At 35.1% G+C, this 22,320-nt stretch overlaps 1 protein-coding gene across 50 annotated transcripts in view; it reads left to right on the plus strand.

Annotated features, from left to right (window-relative positions):
* The window catches only part of tp63 (tumor protein p63), a 118,623-nt gene that overhangs the window by 71,830 nt on the left and 24,473 nt on the right, over positions 1-22,320 (plus strand). For 33 of the 50 annotated variants that reach the window (XM_087254923.1, XM_087254932.1, XM_087254925.1 and 30 more), the window contains one exon: positions 16,389-16,637. In XM_087254923.1, coding sequence (XP_087111049.1) covers positions 16,389-16,637 — 249 coding nt within the window. 50 annotated transcript variants of the gene reach the window in all.

Consider the following 22,320-nt stretch of genomic DNA (forward strand, 5'->3'; position numbering starts at 1 on the left):
CTAGTTATTTTGAAAGATACAAGTATTCAGTTTTAAGTACAATATAAACCTAGGAAAGGTTATCTGGGCAAGTTAGTTTAATAAAGCAAGTTATTAAATGACAGGGGTTTGTTCTGTAGCCAAACAAAGATATACATTTATTAAGGGGTCTAATAATAACATTGACCTTAAAAAAATTGACCTTTTAAAAATGCTTTCATTTCAGCCAATCTAAAAGATAAAGCTAATTTTTCATTAAAAAAAATATATTACAGTAAATATTGTGAACATATTCTAGGTCTGTTAAACATCATTTGAGAACTATTTAAAATAGTATGCCTAATAATTTGGCCTTCAACTGTACATATTCACAACATATATTACCCAATTATTTATAATTAGTTTACAAATTTGGTGTAAAATATAGACAAAATCAAGTTAAAATATGTCATTTAAAGGTTCAGGACACCCCGGAGAACTTTTTTTATATTAACAGATGTGTGTGTGTTGAGCATCAGTTAAGACAATGTTAGCACCTGTCAGCTTTAATTGTGGGGAAAACTGGATAATTTTGAGCTTTTGTCAGCTAATTTCAGCTTCCGGGTTTAAAATGATTTTTGGGGCGGGATCAAAATCGGCGACGTAGCGCAGAATTGCAAGTGCAATGATGACGCGTCGGTTTCTCATTATTATTCATAGCGGAGTTTTCTTATCCTATGAGAAGAGCCGGCTGCTTAATTATTCATGAGACCTGCCAGTGTCAAGCCGGAGCTAAGAGACACGGAAACCACGGCACAGTATTTAGCCGTTCATGAAGGCTCATATGCGTTTGTTTCCATCATCCACGGGGTTTGTTGCATGTTTTCCCCCGCGATCTTGTCAGGGCCGATCATACAGCAAAGCTGTGTGTGTGCTGCTAGCATTTTTGTCGGGAGAGCAGCACGAGAATTAGAGAATGGCGGACGCTGTCTTTTATCAGGAGTTCGTTCACATTCAGACACATCGCCTTGCTGCTGTGTTTGCCTAAATCCTCCAGATTACCAGCAGGGTTAATGGTTAAAATAGAGACCTGCTGCACTGAGTCTGCTGGATACGGGGATTGAGGGAGAAGTCCTCATTTATAGTGTTTACATGAACACACATCTTTATAATTATATAAATTGTGGTTATGTGTATATGAAATTACGAATAACAAATGTAGCAGGGCATTAAATCACTGTTCATTTTTTTGCATTTTAACTTTGTAAACTATAAACTCATGCGTCTCCTCTTTGTGTCTCATTTTGTGAGCTAACTGACAGCAGCAGTTATTCGCTCCCCTTCTCCCCTGCTGGCCACGCCCACTCCTGCCCGATGCTTGCGGAGCTCCACGCCCATTAATTATGCATCTTTTGAAAAAATTCTGAAGTAGACTTTAACCGAAAGAGGGGGGTGTCATGGCCCTTTAAAACATTGGTCCAGGTTTGTCCCTATATTATCCAAATCTTTTAGAAAAAAAAAAAAAACATTGAACAGTTGAAGTACCCCCTGAAGTAGACCCTCTGTTTATTTTTTCCCCCAATTTCTGTTTAACGGAGAGAAGATTTTTTTCAACACATTTCTAAACATAATAGTTTTAATAACTCATTTCTAAATAACTGTTTTTTTATCTGTGCCATGATGACAGCAAATAATATTTGACTAGATAATTTTTAAGACACTTCTATACAGCTTAAAGTGACATTTAAAGGCTTAACTAGGTTAATTAGGTTAACTAGGCAGGTTAGGGTAATTAGGCAAGTTACTATATAACGATGGTTTGTTCTGTAGACTATTGAAAAAATATGTAGCTTAAAGGGGCTAATAATTTTGACCTTAAAATGTTTTTAAAAAAAATTCAAACTGCTTTATTTTTGCCAAAATAAAACCAATAAAACTTTCTCTTGAAGAATAAATATTATCAGACATACTGTGAAAATGTCCTTGCTCTGTTAAACTTCATTTGGGAAATATTAAAAAAATAAAAAAAAATAAAGGAGGGCTAATAATTCTGACTGTAGCTGTATGTTTAGTTGATTTTATTTTATGTGTCACTCTCTTCAACTTTTCCTTTGCGATTTACCTCCACGGTTTAATTCACAACTGCTAAATCACTGCTGACTCTTCACCCCACCAGTTTGCCTCAAGCAAAATGAAACAGTACTGGCAAGGTACAGAGTAATCCATGTAAACATTTACCTCTTTTTTCTCTCTCTTTCCTTTCTGTCTCTGTTTCCTTTCTTTTACTCTTTTCCTTTTTTCACCATCCCATTTTTCTCTCCATAAATGTGCATAAAGGCATTCAGAAGCATTGCATATTTGCTTCCATTTTAAACCCAATCTTAACAAATAGAAAACTTATAAATAGTAGCTCAAAATATCTTGCTGCTTTGTTTTATTTTAAAAATAACAACAGTGACCTTTAGCCTAGTTCCATCACTAGGCTCTGCATGTCTATGTGCTTGTGTAGGAGTTAACTGTTTTATTGTTTTTTTATTATTATTATTATTATTCTTTTTTTCTCATTTATTTCTGGTCAATGGCTGATGGGATACGGTTTAAGTCAGACGTCATAGTGATTTGAAACAAATATTGGCAGAATACGATCCTGCAAAGGCTAGAAAAGGATCAAAACATGGTAGTGACGACTAGTACAGCCAATTATGCTGTAAAACAGTGCTAAAGTTCAGAGTACAGGTGTTGACTTTTGCTCTCTGATGTACACAGGTGTTTAGTCTTTGACATCACAAACAGCTTATTGTGAAGTATAGCTACTATGCAAGTCAGTTATTTAAATCTAACTTATAGGTAAAGGTGGATGGAAAAAATACAACAAAAAAAATGAACAAAATAAAATGTAAAACCAAATACAGCAAAATCAACTCGCTCTTTTTATTTCTCACTTGTCTGTTATAGATGTAAAGGGGAATTTTTTTTGGACAAGTGTCTCTCAAAACACTACTCATTAATAAACTATATAGCCATGAATAATAATAAAAAATGCTCTTCGTTTATCTCTATTCTCTGTAAAAGGGGAGATGCAAAATGACATTATTTTTTGTCACAATTGACATTATTAACAAACCATTAACTAAGACTTTTAGCTCAATGAAAAACTAACTAGCTGCTTATTAATAGTTAGGGTAGTAGTTCGGGTTTAGGTTTTGGGTAGGACTAAGGATGTAGAATAAGATCATACATTTTAGCTATACTTAGAATGTTAATATATTAATAGCATGCTGGTATTAAGCCAGTTAATAGCATTAATTGTGACAAAATAAAATGTAAACAAATCATTTAAAAAAAACATTTACATTTTCTATAGCTTCTTAAATTGGTCACATTTTACAATAAGGTTTGTTAGTTGATGTATTTACTAAAGTGAACTAATAATGCTCACTAATACTGTTCAATGTCAATTCAGCATTTACTAATAGCTTATGAAAATCCAAATTTATGCTTGTTAATGTTAGTTAATGCACCATGAGTTAGGTACAATTAACTAACAATGAACAACTACACTGAAAAAAATTATTCAAAGATGATTCCTTGGATTTACTCAATTTTTTACGTTAAGTGGTTGTAAACAATTTATTTGTGTGGAATTTAAACAAACAAATTAAGTTGAACATTATTAAACTAAAATTGTTTGTTTAAATTCAACACAAATAAATTGTTTGCAACAGTTCTGCATGCAACACTTTTTTCAGTTATCATTAACTAATGTTAACATGAACAAACATTTTATATACGTATTGTTCAGTGTTAAATGCATTAACTTACCTGAACTAATACAACCTTATTTAAGGTATCACCAAAAAATCTGTTTTTTTTTTTATTCTAATTTCTCTGTTAAAGATGGATGCAGATCACATTGAACATGTGTCTTTCAGAATAACAAGAAATAAAATAAATGACTATACACAAAATAAATCAAATGAAATTAAGAAACAAAACAAAAAAGTTGTAGAATTTATAAAACAATATTTAAAGTACAACACAAATGTTCATGAAGTCAAGTGAGATAAAATGAATTAAACAAATGAAATATGAACAGAAAGAACGTGAGAAGGAAAAATAAAACACATTCTTAACCTAAGAGGGGTTAAAGGGGTGATGTAGACTAAATGTGTTTCTTTTCCATAAATATAAAAAAATTAAATCATAAAACAAAAAATATAGGACAGTAAAATAAATTTTTTAAAAGTTAATAAAATAAATCTCACTCTGTTAAATGGGTTAGGCAAGTTTCTTGAACAGGTGTTTTTAAAACTCTATAGCACCTGACACACGACACCTCACTAATCCAGGAGTTGTAAGCCTAAACAGTCCTTTAAGTGTCCATACAGATCTAAGTGCAGCATCCTTTGTCTGAGCCACCGAGAAGCTTCAGTCAGGTTCACAACCCTGCCTCACAGCGGTTGCCTAATTTAAGCCTAATTGTTTTGCACGTGTGACTTTGAGCATATGAATACATATACCAGCATAATGAAAATAAGAGTCAAGCTGCAAGAGTCTTAGTTCAAATATCTTTGACAACACCTGTTTTCTGTTCAATTAGAGCAAAACAAAAACCACACACCATTATCTAAAACCGAAATTACAGAGTCAAAAATCCAAGTGCAAAAATGCAAAAAAATTATTGCAAAAGTTACAATATCCTGACATCCAACATAATGCAATTTCATAATTTCAGGTTTATTTGACAGGGACAATGCGTGAGTGATGCAAAAAAATACAATGTGCAATAATTAGACAAAAGTCTATTTTCCATCTGCAGTCACTCTAAAACAGCAAAGCTATGTTTAATCAATACATACAAACATCAAAATACATATAAACTTACAACATTCCTGCAAACAATCCATTAAAAAATACACTAAAGATGTAGATTGTTTCAAAGCACCTTCATATAAAAGATCATAGTAAATTGAAACAGTGTAGTTACATTTTCCGAGTTTAAGGTCAGTTCAGTTTAGTTCAGTTCAGTGTAGTTTATTAATTACTACTGAGAGTCCAAACAATGAGGAGCAAACCCATCGATGCGCAGCTCTACAGATCCTGAACCATGCAAGCTAGTCGCAGCAGTGGCGAGAAAAAAACGTAAAAAACCTCGAATTAAAAAACCTCGAGAGAAACCAGGCTCAGTCGGGCACGACCATTACTCCACTTGACCAAACGTCTGCATATTTATAAATAATAATTTGCGTATTAATATGCAGATAAAGACAATTAAAAGAAGCAACAGTAGCATTAATCATTCAAATAACAGTATACAATCAAACAACATTTTGTATATATATTTAAAAAAACAATACAAGGAGTAAAGACAAAGGCAATATCATTTAGTTTTTTTAATATTAACAAACCACAGGCTGTGTGAACCATCAGCAATTTCAAACCAGAGGGATCTGCTTTTTTGGGAACGATGTTGCAAATTTAATCTCTAGATTTTTTAAATCATGGATAGCCTCCCTAAAGCAAAAGCTTTTTAGGGGCTTTACTTCTCCTGATTGCAGCCTGTGGTATAATTTGTGATTGTTAGGTGGGTCAGGTTTTGGGGTCCAGCCCTTTGTGCACTTTGACTATTGTCACCTTAGGCTGTCCCTTAATGCTGCCACCTCTGACCCCGGTGGGACACATAAATAACTTCTCCACCCGAGTTAGCATTTCAAGCCAGTGCAATAAAGAAATTAAAAATAATTGATTTATTAACAACTCTGTTTTATCTTTAAAAAATAAAATGTTTTATATCTAATGTTCACTCAGGTACCTGATATTGTTTGCTGTGCAATAATGTAGGTTAGTCATTATATTGACAAAGAAAATTAAATATGATGTTGTTTATTTTTAATTTTACATTATAGACTAGATTAGATTTTCATTTGGAATTTAATTAGGAGTGCCTGGAGTGCATTGAGAACGTTAAAAAAAAAAAATCTGCTTACTCTTATAGCTTTGGAAACTATTTTCAGATTATTACTCCACTATAGAAGCGATTCCTTTTTTTGAATAATTAAATATATATATACAGTGCTCAGCATAAATGATCATCACAGATCTCTATTTTAAAGTATTATTTTTCCATAGGATGCTTTACAATAATATATGTGTGTGTATACATTAGAATTGTCAGTTACAAAATCAAAACTGCAACAAAATAACTAAACTTAAGATCTAATGAGTACACCCAAATTAAACCAAACATTAGTCTATGCAAAAATTAATATGTTAAGGAAAAATATTAAATACAATTTTAATATTCAGTCATTCATTTTCTTTTTTGCTTAGTCCCTTTATTAATCTGGGGTCGCCACAGTGGAATTAACTGCCAATTTATCCAGCATATATTTTATGCAGCGGATGCTCTTCCAGCTGCTACCCATCACTGGGAATCACCCATACACTCTCATTCACACACATACACTACGGACAATTTAGCCTACCCAATTCACCTATAGCGTATGTCTTTGGACTTGTGGGGGAAACCGGAACACACGGAGGAAACCCACGCGAACACAGGGAGATCATGCAAACTCAGAAACGCCAACTGATCCAGCCAAGGCTCGAACCAGTGACCTTCTTGCTGTGAGGCAATAGGGCTACCCATTGTGTCACTGCACCGTCCACAATTTTAATAAACATGAAAAATCCCGAGAAACATAAACAATATTAAATGTAGTTGAAATTTTGTTGTTTGAAATTGTATTTATTAAATAAAAAAAATGTATGTATTATTATTATTTATTTATTTATAAAAGATGTTAGGTGGCCAAACTCTTTTTTTTAATGGATATAGTTGTTTAATAAAACAATTTTGTTTAAATAAAACAAAATATATTGAATGAGCCATGTTGCTGTTGTTGTTTTTTACAGGCTTGATGTACAATATGATCTTTGTGTAGTTTTATAGTAATAAATCATTCATGTCTTGTGTATTGTACGTCATATTATCTTAAAAGTACGCTATTAATTAAACTTGTTTATATGGTCATCTTAGACAGGACTCTCATTATAAAAGGATTTTTGTTAATTTTATTAGTACCTTCCTGGAAAAATAAAAGATAAATAAATAAAAATGAATAAAAGTCTTGGGCTTGTTTTCTGTACGAGTAATAAAAAAGAGTAAGCAAATATTCTGCATGACAATATTGTTCAAAGTTTAAGGGCTGTATTTTTTATAATTGTTGGTTATTAACATGTTTTATACAAATTACTTTCAACATGGCTGAAATAATAATTGTTATCACTATTTGAAACAGTCCTAGAATAGATTTTACTATATTTACATTTATTCCTCTGATGACAAAGTTGAAATTCCTCTGATGACAAAGCAAAACTCTCAACTCTAGTTTTATTTTATTGTAATAACCATGTCAAGGGATAATGACAATGTTTTCCATTATATTTTCAATATAGAATAAAATTATAATTTATTAATCATTTAGTAGGGCAGCATGGTGGCACAATGGGTAGCACAATCACCTCACACCAAGAAGGTTGCTAGTTCGAGCCCCGGCTGGGTCAGTTTGCATATCTGTGTGGAGAATGTTCTCTCTGTGTTGCCGTGGGTTTCCTCTGGGTGCTCTAGTTTCCACCACAAGTCTAAAAACAAGTGGCATCGGTGAATTGTGTAGGCTAAATTGTCTGTAGTGTTTGTGTGTGATTGAGTGTTTATGGATGTTTCCCAGTGATGGGTTGCAGTTGGAAGGGCATTCTCTGCGTAAAACTATAAGTTGGCGGTTCATTCCACTGTGGTGACCCCAGATTAATAAAGGGATTAAGCCGAAAAGAAAATGAATCATTAAATGATCATTTAGTTGATTGGAGAGCATTGCATAATGAGAATCAAATAATGTATAGTTTTTTGTAAAATGATTGTGTATTAGAGGCACATTGTACGTAGTGTGGAATGTTTAGGTTGTCTTTCTGATTGTTTTCATTTTGCAGAAGTTCATTTGCAGTCAGTGTAGTCAAAGCACCTCAGCTCAATTTATAGCAGCAGCCTGCTGTGATTTAAGTGCCACAGGAGTGAAGGCTTTAACCCCTGTTGTAGATTGCAACCAATGTTTTTCTAAGGTAATTAGAAGCTTGTTTAGCTAACGCTACCCACCCCACCCCCCACAAAAAAGTTGCTCTGAATAGCAGCATCTACCCCCAGGAGGGTGCAAGCTTCTGTTTTGAAGAAATTTGCTCATGGTGTTACATAGGTGTTTAAAAATGTATGTTTTTTAATAGCATATATTTTAAAAGTGACTCATTAATGACATCATCTGCCATCTGCCTTTCTCAGAACTGACAAAGGACCCTTTTAAGGACCCCTATACACCACATTTTTATCTATCTAATCACAAGTGGGTGATATTAGAGGGATGATTCACCTAAAAATGAATTTTCCGCATTTTAATTTGGGGTTCCAAACCAGTTTGAATTCTTTTGTTCTGTTGAACACAAAATAAGATGTTTTAAGAATGTTGGAAATGTTGGAGACTTTTATAGTAGGAAAAACATATACTAATATTTGCATTCATGTTTGAAATGTTTAAAACATTTTTCAAAATATCTTATTTTTCAACTGTTTTGGAACAAGTCAAAAGTGAGTAAATGATGACTGATAAACAATTTCTTTAAATACAGATGAAAATAGCGTCTAACACATTTTGAACTAGTTCACTTTCAACCACAGCAAGAGGTAGTCGAAAACACATTTGATCACATTTTGTTGTGGGACCGCTTGTTGTTCAGTGTGTTTTCATTGTTGAGTTACAAACCGGTAAGTGGCATTAAAACATGTTTTGGCATCACTGATGATCATAAATAAATTGGTTAAAAAATTAAAAATTAGATGCTTACAGTACAGTTTGTTTAAAAACTTGCACTTTTTGTAGTGTGAAATGACATTAGTACCTGCAGTGGGCTTTCTTTGTTCTGTATCTTCTGATGAATCTAACATAAAGACATTTAAATATTCACAATGGAGTGGGTTGGTTCTCATCTATCTGAAACAACATTAGTGTGTTCAAAACAAATCTACACCAGTGATCTCTGATAGATACAAGCTGTCAACCGTAGTCCTATTGTTTCTCATGCGACTGTCACAGGGCCATGCTAGAGGCTCTTTGGGTGGTGAGTAGAGACTCATTCTTATGCAAACAGGCTATGGATGCTACAACTGAAGAGAATTTAGTGCTCTAAGGTCATCGCAGTTCTATAAAGCAGATTCCCTCCAAAAAGCTAGAGAAAATTATGTGTCTGGAGGCACCATCTATCAGTGCAGTCATTCTTTTATTACTTTTTTTTTTTTGTCCATGCAATTTTTTAATCGCATTTTGAAGTATTTAAACCATTAAGAGTGTCAAATTATCATGTTATTATTTCAACTCATAATATCTCCTTTTAAAGATGATTCATTTGATTGTAGTTATAATAATTGTTTTATTAATGCAAAAATTGCTTAAATGTTTGGCCTCTGAGATTTTCAGTTGACTCAATATTTTTGGAGCCTGTTTCATGACTTTATTTAAAATATAATCTGCACTCGCAAATATTACAATTATATCATATTTTGAAAATCTTAGATGTACATTTGTTTTGAAAATGGTTTAAAGGAAATTTAGGTCAAAATGTGTGTTTTTTTTAAATAATAATTCAGTCTTTTTTTTGATATAATAGGGAAAATGACAGCAATTAAAAGGCTGTTTTGGAAAGACATCTAGGTCTGGTGCAGACTTCGTAACTTCTTAGAGTTAAATCTTGAAAACGGAGCCAGAAGACGGGCAACACCTTCCTAAAAGCAGGGTGGGGTGTTGGACAGGTAGCTTCTTGGAACCTCCCCTCTTTGTCGCTGTGGTATATATAGAAATCCCATTGAATTCCTATAGAGACCTTAAGCCCGTACCATTTACCTCTGAAGCCCACATCACACTTTTAGGGGATAAAAGGAAGAAAACTAGGGGTAAGAATCCTGGAGCCTGTGGAGCAAACAGCAGCTGCACTGCTCAACCTCAGCGCCAATATGTTGTACCTGGAGACCAATGCTCCCTCATCCTACAGCGAGGTAAGGCCCGCGCGATACCACTACCCATTTAGGATACATACAATTGATTCCAGTGGTAAATTTTGGGATTTTCAGCGAATCCTGTACAGTGGATGGCAGGAGTATTATAAAAATGAGCTAGGCCTTGCCAAGGCATTGCGAAATGTGTTGCGTACATTCTTTTCTTCTTGAGGTGAAACAAAAAAATAAAAATCTTGTGATTTTGTTGTTTTAGTTTGACACTTTTTTCATACTTTAGTATATGCTTTGATTTGTGTAATTTTTATAGTGCTCGTGCACAATCGCAAAAGTTTTTACAGCAGTGCTTTAGAATGTAAAATGTTTGCATTTAATACATCATGTCGGATGATGCGTGATAATGGATTTAACATTGATGCATGGGTGTGAGAAATCGGTGTGTATACACTGATAAAAATCAATGTGAATTGCTCTAATGGCTTGTCTAGCTGTTGTTTTGTCTACAGTGCACTGCTCTTGGGTTGAGTCAAGGTATTTGGCAAATAATGGATTTGTTTGAGACGGTGAGACTGATAGTCTTGTTTGTATAGGACAATGGGCTGCAATCGGACCGTTTGCTTTGAGAAAGTACTAATGGAGTCTACTTTTACTTAACCTTAATATCACTTATTGGATGGTTAATTCCATTTACTTACTGTTTGTGCATTTATTTATTATTTTTTATAAAAGAACAAAACTTTTTATCCTTTTTTTAAGTGTGCAGTTCGTCCAAAAATATCAGTCAAAGTCATTTTATTGCAACAAGAGGAAAGGGAAAATAATAATAATAATAATAGTTTAAGTCAGTATAATTGACTAAGGTGACAAAGGGATCATGATTTCACAGCAAAGCTTGAATTTCGTGTCAGGTTACTAATGTGTTTTTGAATAGTCATGGATGATAGTTATCAGATTTCCCGGATTATTTTGTTTAACTGAAGTAATAAGTAAACACTGATTCAATGTATGGATGCTAATTTATGGAGTGAATATTTAGTTATTTCCTAATATGATTTTTTTTAACTATTAGTTTTTCAATTTTTTTAAAAACTATTAAATATATTTCAACAGAATTTTCATCAAACAGCTTAATTTGTACTTACTTCAATATAATACACCTGAAGTTCAATACTTGAGCATCCTAAGCCAACTAAGATAGCAGCCGGATCTGTATTTGTTCTCTAAAAGCACCCCCATTCCTTCCTGACAGGTGGTAGTTCAGACTGTGATTTCAGCGCTGCTTTACTTATACACAACACAACACCGTTGTCAACACAACACCGTTAGCTCACAGACAAACCTGTTGGTAGAAACACAGTCCAGTCTTCTCCCCCCCACCTCCTAGTGTTGTTAAAGCTGGCTTTAGTAAACCAATCCACTGCCCACACAGCTTTGATTAATGCTTTTAAACGCTCGGTCTCTCACTCTCTTTAATCATGGTACGGGTTATGGGTCCGTAGACACGCATGTTTTGTTTTGTAAGAGGAGACATGGAGGTGTAAAGAATTCAGGAGAAATGAGATAGTGTTTTCGATTTACTGCAAATATTTTAAGGGAAGGTTCAAATAGATCAAAAGCCCATTTCAGATAGGAGGTTAAGTCAAAACTCAGAGTATGTTAACCCTGAAATAAGGGAAACTGTGTGTTTTCCGTTTCAGAATGGGAGATATGTCACACCTGAGAAAGTGTTAATGTTAGTCAAGCACCATTTCTGACTTTTTCAGGTTTGACATACCTTTCATTCTGAAACAAAAAAAATCTGAGTTTCCCTCATTTCAGGGTTGACATACTCTGAGATTTCACTTAACCTCCTTTCTGAAACAGCCTCAGATTCACATCTAAAGCTGAGGTTATTTAGTGTTTCGGAACCCCAAAAGAATCAGTCAAGTTTCACTCATCAGAGGGGCTTCAGGTTTACCTCCGGCTTGTCTGAGTGACAGATTGTGGAGCCGCTTTGAAGAATGCATGCATCACATTGATCCTGAGAAGTCTAGGAGTTGTAATTGTTTTAGCTGTGGTGGTCACAGATACAATCATCTGCTCTGCCCAGCCCACTGGGTACGAAGTGCGAAGAGAAAAAGACCCCACCACCCCTCCACCTTCCCCAATTTACTACTTAATGCTTTCTACCCCTGTGGTCACTCATCAAGGCCTCACAGATGTTCTCAACACCCATCCCGGGTTACAGACTGCCCAGGTCAGTGGAACACACCCAGGAATGGCAGCCATTTCACCCCCTCAGGCCAGGGCAGCCTCAGCTCCTGTCAGTGCTCTAGAGTTAGGAGCCTTCGGTCTGCTTTTAAACTCTAAACTACTTTGAATGAAGTAGCAGCTATTTAGCGGTTTTGGTTATTGGGATACTTCTTGTGGAATCAGGATCTAAGACAGTTAGCATTGTAGGCTGAAAATCAGGTGTACAGTTGGCGTTTTTCACAACTCACAGATTTAAAAGATGTTCTTTGTTGACTATGGAACTAATTGGAGACTGATATTAACAAAACTGAAAATATTATCTTGATTGAAAGTTAGGTTTTTATTATTTTTTGCCTAAATGTTTTCAAAGAAACAGCTAAACACTGAATTTTAATATTGCATCATATATTTTATATATGTGTATTTTATATATTTAGGCACAATGGAAAGGGTCATCAAAATGGTATGATCTGTAGATTGCATATTTCATAAAGTATTGCAATTAATTATTCTCACATATTTGTTTGTATTTTTAGGAATGAAATACTCGTAATGCAATCATATCCCTTGTAGCATTTCAAAAAGTTAAAGTTTATTAACTTTAATAATTTTTTTTCCCCATTCAGCTATTTAATCTTATTCCCTTTTTTTATTTAGCAATCAATGCATATTATTACTCAAACTTTAACCAATATTATAAAGGCTGTCCTGACACGACCATCTAATTTATGGTTCTGCATAAGCATCTTGACATCCTAAGGGCTCACGCTTCTCGGGGAGGCTATAAACAGCATGGCATTTTTAAGAGCAGCTAAAGTGGTTGTTATATAGTTGTTTCATTGTGGAGGATAAAGAAATTGATTAGGTGCTGGAGAAAAATTATACTCTGATCAAGAAGACTAAATGGTTTCTGCTGGGATGTTTTGTGTAAACAAACTTTGATTTAGTACTTCCTCATATTTAACATAAGCAGAGATCATAAACTTTACTCCCCTCACTTTTGCACTTTAACTGTCCTTCTGCTTTATGTAAGGAATGGTATTTAAGTAAGGTAGTGTAGGTATTTGTGTATGTTTAAATAAATCATAAAGGGCAATTGCATAAATCAATTGGCTTAATCTGAAAACATTGTCATTTTTGTGAACATCTGCACATTAAATTAACTCTTGAAAACAGTGCATAAATGTGTCTTATTTCAGCAGAGCATTGCTAAATGAACTTTAAAATTTCCATCAGTTTTTATGTGTGTGCGTATGTAGAAATGAACTGTAATGTTAATTTTTCGCATTTTGACAATTTACCAGCTTAAGATTGTTGTTTATTGTAGATTTTTTTTTTTATCTCTCTGAAAGCCTATAGCTTTAATTTTAATTTAAAATGAATGCTAATGCACTACTAGTGTCTTGAAGTAGACGCAGTGGTAGTGGGATCAGACTCACAAGCTGACTTACTGTCTCTAAAAGATTCCATTATCTCCTAATTGCTCCATTGTAAGGACGTGTGTGTTTGAGAAGCGCAGTTAAGGCTGGAGGGAACAACTCTAGTGTTTGGGTCATCTTTGTGTGGGTATGTGCATCTACTCTTACAATACACTTCTTTTCATACACCCATGGACCAGATCTATTGTTTCTTCAGACAGGCTCTTAAAAGCCTGAGACTTATTGTTTCCAGAAGGCTGAGCAGGCTCGTGGCACACACGCACACACAATGACCCCTGTCTGTACATCGCAAATGGCAATTCTCTTTCTTATACCCTACGGCACTGTTAGAGAGGTATGCTGAGGTCATGGAAATGACCCACTCTTGGGTGTGGGAGTAGAAAATTAGTGTTCATTTCAAATAATTGAAAATAATAAAAGTTAAATTTTTTTTTTGTTATTATAGTTAAGTAACACCAATAAAATGTGAAAAATAGAATACATCTAGAAAATGTATACATTTATCATTTGAGCATATTAGTTTGACAAGCAAACATTGTCCCTGTAGGGCAACTTTTAAAAAACTATATATATATATATATATATATATATATATATATATATATATATATATATATATATATATATATATATATATATATATATATACAGTTGAAGTCAGAATTATTAGCCCCCTTTGAATGTTTTTCTTTTTTTTATTTTTCTCAAATGATGTTTAACAGAGCAAGGAAATTTTCACAGTATATCTGATAATATTTTTTCTTATTTATTTTCTTATTTTCTTATTTGTTTTATTTCGGCTAGAATAAAAGCAGCTTTTAATTTTATGAACACTATTTTAAGGTCAAAATTATGAGCCCTTTTAAGCTATATATTTTTCGATAGTTTACAGAACCATCGTTATACAATAACTTGCCTAATTATTCAATCCTGCCTAGTTAACATAAATAACCCAGTTAAGCCTTTAAATATCACTTTAAGCTGTACAAAAGTGTCTTGAAAAACATCTAGTCAAATATTATTACTGCCATTTTTTTTAAATAATTCAGGGGGCCTATAATTCTGACTTCAACTGTGTGTGTGTGTGTGTGTGCGTGCGTGCGTGCGTGTGTGTGTGTGTATATAAAATATCTCTGAGTAGAATTTTTTCATAGTTAGTTAAACTACTTGTGATCAAAGGAAAACAATACAAATATTTTAGCTTTTTTGTTTACCCAATATATAAAGAAAATTCAATAATTGTTTCAATGATACGAAGAAAAGTTGAGATGCTTTATGTTGTTTAGAAGAGTGAAAGATATTAAATTTCCTTTCACTTCCTCAATCATTGTGTTAGAAACAGCCATTCTGCAACTTTATTGTGTTTTCTATAATTCAATGGCAAGGTGATCATTATAAATATACACTGAAAAAAATGCTGATTTAGAAACAACTTTTACTATACACAAAGAAACTATACGTGAAATAAACATTTTTCTTGTAAGGCATGCTTCAATAATCATTATTTACAACTTATATCAATATATCAATATTTTACTTATACATAAAAAAACTGTAATCAGTTGGATTTTACAAAATTAAAACTGTAAACTCATCAAATTTTTCTTCTACTTGGCCCTATTTGTGATTCAGCCAAACCACCAGCAGCACCAGGAGTTTTTTTTACTTGATAGAGTAAAATAGAATGAAGCAGGAAAAGAGTGGGAAAGAGGATAAGCGTGCAATCTGGACAGCTGTCTCCATCCATGCCTAAAATAAACAAGGGACTCGGTTGAGATTAATGACGGTTTAAAGAGAAACACAACCATGGCACCTCATCCAGGAATGTGGTGTGTATTAATGGAAAGGAATGGACTGGAGGAGTGGGGCTGGAAAAGGCTGGCTTGCCTCCAGAACATTCTTCTTTCTCTCAAATGACAGTCATTTTAATTCCTCTCTGCGCCTTCACTGGAACAAGGCAACAGGAGCTGTGTGAACTGTGTATTGGCCATTCGCTAGTCATCCCCCTCACTGACCCCATCTCGCTTTGTTGTTACTGCATCTTCCAGTTCATTTAAAGTCTTCATCAATTCTTGCAGACCTCACAAACTTAAAGAGATTACATTGTGCTAAAGACTTAATTGTTTCTGAATATGATGGCTGTTTACACAGTGATAAACTGCAATGTTATACCAGTAGTATAGAATTAAAATGATGAGATAAATGTATTATGTAGTATGAATTTAGAAGGAGCTCATTTTGAGCATGTGAGCATGTCATTTTGAGGATGTTCGGCTGCTTTCGATTAGTTTGAAATGTGACTATTAGGTGGAAGCATCCTAACTCCAATGTATTCCAATTATTTAAATAATAGCTTTAAATAGCATAGCTGACTTTACTTCCCTTTTTTTAGAATGCATCTGCTCTTTTTATCTGTCTTTGGCTTTTTACTGTTTGAGAATAAGTATAACCTCTCTCTTACCTAAACATATTGTGGAAAGACTTACTTAAGTCCGCCAAGTGCTGGCTGTTATGCACATCATCTGTTTCTCCAAGCCCACCATTACATCATAGCCTGATGTATTAACATCAAAAGAAGCTGTGTTGTGAAAACAACTCATTAATGGTTTGATGAATATTGTGTCTTTGTTCATATGACATCGCTAATACCATAAACACTGGAAACGATATAATGCTGATGAAAATGCTTTTTGTTTTTCCTCCAGCCTCAGTATACAAGCCTGGGGCTTCTCAACAGCATGGATCAAAATGGGGGCTCCACATCCACCAGCCCCTACAACAACGATCATGCTCAAAACAATGTGACGGCACCATCGCCCTATGCCCAGCCCAGCTCCACCTTTGAAGCCCTCTCTCCATCACCTGCCATCCCATCCAACACAGACTACGCTGGCCCACACACCTTTGATGTGTCCTTCCAGCAGTCCAGCACAGCCAAATCTGCAACCTGGACGGTAAGACATACAGCAAATGTAGTCATTTCTCATTTCTCTGTAGCAAATTTCTCATGTAGGGACATGGATGAGTCTGTACATTTGGAATGAATGTCTGAGGTGTTGAAGGGATGCACATTTTTACATTTTTTTTCTTTACTGGATAGTTGGTTAATAAAATAATAATACTAAAACAATTGTATTTTGTTAGTTTCTTAACTAATTTCTAAATGATTTACTTTTATAATTATGCTTTATTAAGTGTATTCTTATAGTTTTAAGCATGTACATTTTTCTGGGAGTCAAAAAAGTAAACTATTATTACAATAATGTTTTTAATTTGTGTATAATTGGAATTTTTTCATAGTTAAATATAGTTACAGTTTGTAAAAGTGTGAAGTATTCATGTCTAAAGATGATTATTTTTACCTGCTTTTGACCCATATATAAAATATTAGTCATATATTTATGGGATTAAGGCTGGAAGCAGAGAAACCGGAGTATGTTTTTCCTTATTGGGGTTAAGTATCTGGCTTTAGGGTGACAACTAAATATTTCTGCACCAGGAAATTGGACCTCCTGCCCTCTGGTCGTAAATCAGTCATAACCATTCATTTCAGCCCTCTATATAGCATTTGGAGTGTTTTGTTGTGTTCTGACAATGTATTGTGGTTCTGTGTTACACAAGGACAAAGACTATGTGATGTCACTTTAAAGCAATAGGTCTGTGCTGTGAAGGGTCTTCTTCCTCTAGGAGGACAGTAACATTTTGATCTGTCTGATCTCAGCGTTAGGCACATCTGTGATATATATGAAAGATGTCAGTTATAATATCCACCTGGCTGGAAGAAAAAAAAAGTCCCTGTTGGATTAAATTGGGCTGTTTTTTTTGTTTTTGTTTTTTCAAAAATGTTTAATTTAAAAAATAAATTTTCATTAGTTTTTTTATGTAACATACAATACCACACAAATATATAAAATGTAAAGTTCTTCACAATTTATGCATTTTTAGAAAATAAATAAACAATTCGACAACCAGTAAAAAATATATAGAAATACTAAAAATAATAGTACAAAGCATAACAGGTTAGATACATTGGTATTTCAAGTGAGGAAATTAAAATCTCCCATTTATCTATTTCCTTGTAATTACATTCATTTTAGCCAACATTTTCTTATATGATACATTCTCAATCGTGGATTCCATCCATAATTTAAGTGTAGAACATTGAATATTTTCCAAATAAGGGTGAACTCATCATTTGTAATATGTGGAACCTCAGTTTTGTCACCTAAAAGGCACATCCTGGGTGAGAGAGGGATATCAAATCACTGACATCTACCTAATTGTCTTAACGCAGATTCCCAAAAGGGTTGAATCTTTGTACATTGCCACAATGGATGAAAGTATGTACCAATCTCCTGATTACATTTTCAGCATTTATTATCATTGAAGCAGTGGTGGAAAAAGTACTGAAAAACCATACTCATTAAAAAGTACAATTACTTGCCTAAAAATATCTGAAAAAGAAAAATATCTAAAAAGTATCTGTTGTAAATATTACTCAAAGTAGGATTAAAAAGTAGCCCTTTCTAAAGTACTTATGAGTAGTGAGTATTGATTATTACACTGTTAAATGCTAAAGCATTTACATGTAATTTGTGTGCGTAAACGTAACATTACTGCATCTAGTTATTGCCCAGCAGGTACACAACTTTATAAGACATTAATATTAGGTTAGTTTTAGGTTGTGATGTCAGGTGACCAAAATTCTGTCTTGCTAGTGTCTAAGGACAACGTTATTTTGATCTCCAATAACGATGTCAAATGACGTTGATATTTGGTTGATTTTAGGTTGTGTTGGATAATGATCAAAATCTAACATCGAGCCAACATCTTTAACCAATGTCATATTGACATCAAATACTGACATTTATTCATCAGGTATGGCAACTAAAACCAATGTCTGATAGACATCATAGTGGTAACATCCACACAACGCCAAGCTGTAACATCATTAGACGTAAATATTTGGTTGGTTTTAGGTTGGACGTTGGACATTGACCTGAAGTTGAGTTCTGACGTCAACACAATTTTAATTTCCAAACAATATGCAACGTCCCTATGACGTTGGGGTACAATGTCAATCTGACATTATGTTGACGTCTTGTGCCTGCTGGGTGTTTAGGCTATTTCAGTCATCATACAGTAAACATCTGTCATTTTCTCATCAGTAACATGCATCAAAACAGTCTCTGGGTCAATGCGTGTAAAGATTTTAGACATTTTCTTCAATGCTTCCAAACAATTTACTGCAATTATAAATCGCCCATGTCTTGAGGTTGTTCATTATGATGCGATTTACCTTCTGTGTGTGATTTGATTGGACAGGAATCACAGGACAAGATTTTTAAAAATCCCCATAGACAAGAAAAAATCATGTAGTGACTGCAGGTTGAAGGAAAGTAGTGGAGTAAAGTACAGATACTGCACTAAAATGTACTCAAGTAAAAGTACACATTTATAAAACTACTTAGTAAATTACAATTCCTGAGAAAAACTACTTAATTACATTCATATTAATATTTGTTATTAATTACTTTACACCACAGCATTTAAGCATCCCATTCTAAAAAAAAATCGCACTGAAGTGTTGTCATAAGATAATTAAGTGCAATTTTTCAAAACCAGCACCACTAGACTAGTGTAAATAAATGACTTAGAAAATAAAATATTGAAGCAGGCAAAAGCAAGAAAAATGGCCACGGCTGACCCCTGCTGGTAAAGTTTTTTTCATGAACCGCTATATCCGCATAGCGGAATCAGGGCGCATCAGTGAACATTGCGGTAGCTGTGTCTCTGTGACTTTGTTTTGCATAGATAGGTGTCACCGCTTGATAATCAAACCAACTAAACCCGCTGGGCTAGTTGTAGTAGCAGAAGGACAATCCCATCAATGCATTGAGCAAAAAAACAAAACAAAAAAAAAACTGTCCTTCAGTTGCACAGCGCACCCTAGCGATAGCTAACTAGTCTTAACTAATTAAGGGCTTTGCAGTCATAAGTTGATCATCTTTTCTCTTTTTCGCTGTCCTTTATATTAGCAATAATGTCAACTTTTTTCGCTAAATGTGATCCATTTATGCTATTGAACTTGAGCGCAACTGTGGAAGTCATTAAATCACAGACATTAATTGAGATAAAAGTCCCAGCCATTATAAACCAATGTCTTGTTAATCTTGAATTTGGCAGATTGTGGTCTTGAAAAACCAGTTGCGGTAATGCCATCTCACATCTTTAAGTAAACAAGTTGAGCAGAGATTGGTTGCGAGTTGCTCTGTGCTCATTGGCTGCAGTGCAGTGTGGGATTGTGACATTTACCCTATTCCCACAACAGCTCTTGTCATCCTCGCTCCTTGATTTCACCAATACAGCAGCAGTTGTCAGACACCTCACCGTACTTGGAAGGCTTCTGGGTGTGAGAAAGACGCCACACCCTCGGTTGTCTCATTTAAATCATCGCTGCTCAATCACAGTTTCATTTTTTCAAAGTGCACAGAACATTGGGAAGAGTGTCTCCTCTGCAATTAAGCTAAACGAAATGCTTTTTTTTGTCACCGTTCCACTTTATGTAAACCACTCTTCTTCTCCATATGCAATTCAATCTAGTCCAGCATGACACACACACACCCACGCAAACATTTCCTGGTATTGCATCCTACCACTTCTCATTTACGGGAAAGCTTTTGCAATCCTGATTTTTCTGTTGATGTCAGTGATAAGACAAATCATACAAGAACATTGTTTTTCGTTTTAAATTTTCAAAGGAAGCCAATCTCCTCTATCATTTTCGGTTCACTTCTGACTCGTCAGTGTTTATTTTGCTTGTTCTTTTAGTGCAGGGCCACCATTTTGGCTGCCTTCGGATGTCAACTTATCAGCAACACGTCTCACAGTACGGCATGGTTTTGTTTGCCCGTTGGTTTTCACCTGTATGACCGTAGGAATGCGACCACTGGAGTTGTTGTCTCAAGAAGTGAGTTGAGGATTAGAAGAATGGGTCAGTAATACTCGTGTAAATACTCCATGCCTTCCTCCTGAACCCTGCAGTGCCGAAGGGGCTGTTCACTGCTCAATGAGTAAAGCTTGTCGGCTACGTCTCTCATAACGCCGCAGGACAAGGAGATGAGAAGGAGGATAGAAGTTGGGGGAGGACAGAAGCGCTCAAAGAGACGAGTGTTCCAGCGAAAGGTGGCAAGATACGACTTGTCCACGGAACATCTGCAGGCCCGTCCCACGCCTCGTGAGATGGAGCTGAGACTTGTTTGTGTCAACGAGCTTGTCGAGACTCGTCTGACATTGCCACGTAAAGCCCTAAAAGCCAGAGCAAGCAGAGGAAGAAGAAAGAAAAGCAGGGAGAGGTTATGAATTCTAAGAAAGGCGTATCTTTCTCTGACAGGTTCTGTTTGGAGATTTGCCTTTCTTGTTGTTTTGTGACTTTGAACAATGAAAGATTACCTGTGCTCATAAAGAGCGTGCAACTGGACTGAGTCAAAGATAGATCCGTTTGTCGGTAAGGCCACAGTGGCAGCTTTAGCTCACTTGCAGGATCATAATCTCCATCTTCAGTCGGCCAGTCGAGATACAATAGTGCTCTCTGAAAAGGCCCAGCATCTACTTATTAGACTTGACCTTAGAGCCCACTTTTTGTTCAACGGCTTCGGAGGGTAAATGAACAAGAAACATGAACACCTTCATTTTAAGCACAGAAGACATAAAGGTAGCTGAGGGGAAAGAATTTGGCAGCACTCGGGGCATCCATTGAGCAAAACGAGGGGAAATCCAGCATAATTACACCAAAGCTTGTCACACGTTTTCTGGGAAAGATCACATTTCCAAAGCATATAATTTAATCACAGGGCATTAACTAGTGCCAGGAAGCATGGGGGCATTTGTTTTCCTCACTAGAGAAAGTATGAATCTAATGATCAGAATAATCTCCCTCCAACCGTTGATGCTTTTTCAAAACAAGTTGCAGGAAAATGTCGATATGCACCTTTTACTTTCTACTTTGTGTGCAAAAGGTCTGATTTTCACTTTCAAATCAACTGAAGTAAATCTGCACTATGCAAGTTTTTCTGGCAAGTCTAGCAACATCATGGCTGTTGATTTGCTAATCAAAGCAATGGCTAAATCTCTCCTGCTCAACAAAGTGTGCCATTGCAAATTTGCATTTGTTTTCCAAAGTATGTGCAGATTAAACTTTGCCCTTTAAATGTTTAACATAAAATATAACATGCACTGATATTAAATGAAGAGTGCAGTTTGTAATTTGCATGTGAACAGATTTGCATTTCCCTGTTTACAATTTGGATTTGAGTGATGACTGCCGATGTTTTGATTTTGAAACTCAACAAGGTGTTTCTGAAGTTTTCCCCACTAAACCCGAAGGAGGAAAAAACTATTTTAATATCTTTCCAAATGAAGTTGGTTTTGGGAGAAGCAACAGGCGTGATGGTACATGTCAGGTATGAGGTGGGACAAGACCAGAGGCGCCAGAGCGTTAGGCCAACCCGCCCCACCATGCTGAGACACGAATACAGCCTTAGCCCACAGCCTTGCTCTGCTCAAACACACACACTGCAGCTACAAACTTGTCACAACACGTACAGAACTGTATGTGTGTGCGTTTGTTGTGTGTCT

The sequence above is a fragment of the Danio rerio genome, chromosome 6 (genome assembly GCF_052040795.2).
Source record: "Danio rerio strain M-AB ecotype USA chromosome 6, GRCz13ab, whole genome shotgun sequence".
Taxonomy (NCBI): Eukaryota; Metazoa; Chordata; class Actinopteri; order Cypriniformes; family Danionidae; genus Danio; species Danio rerio.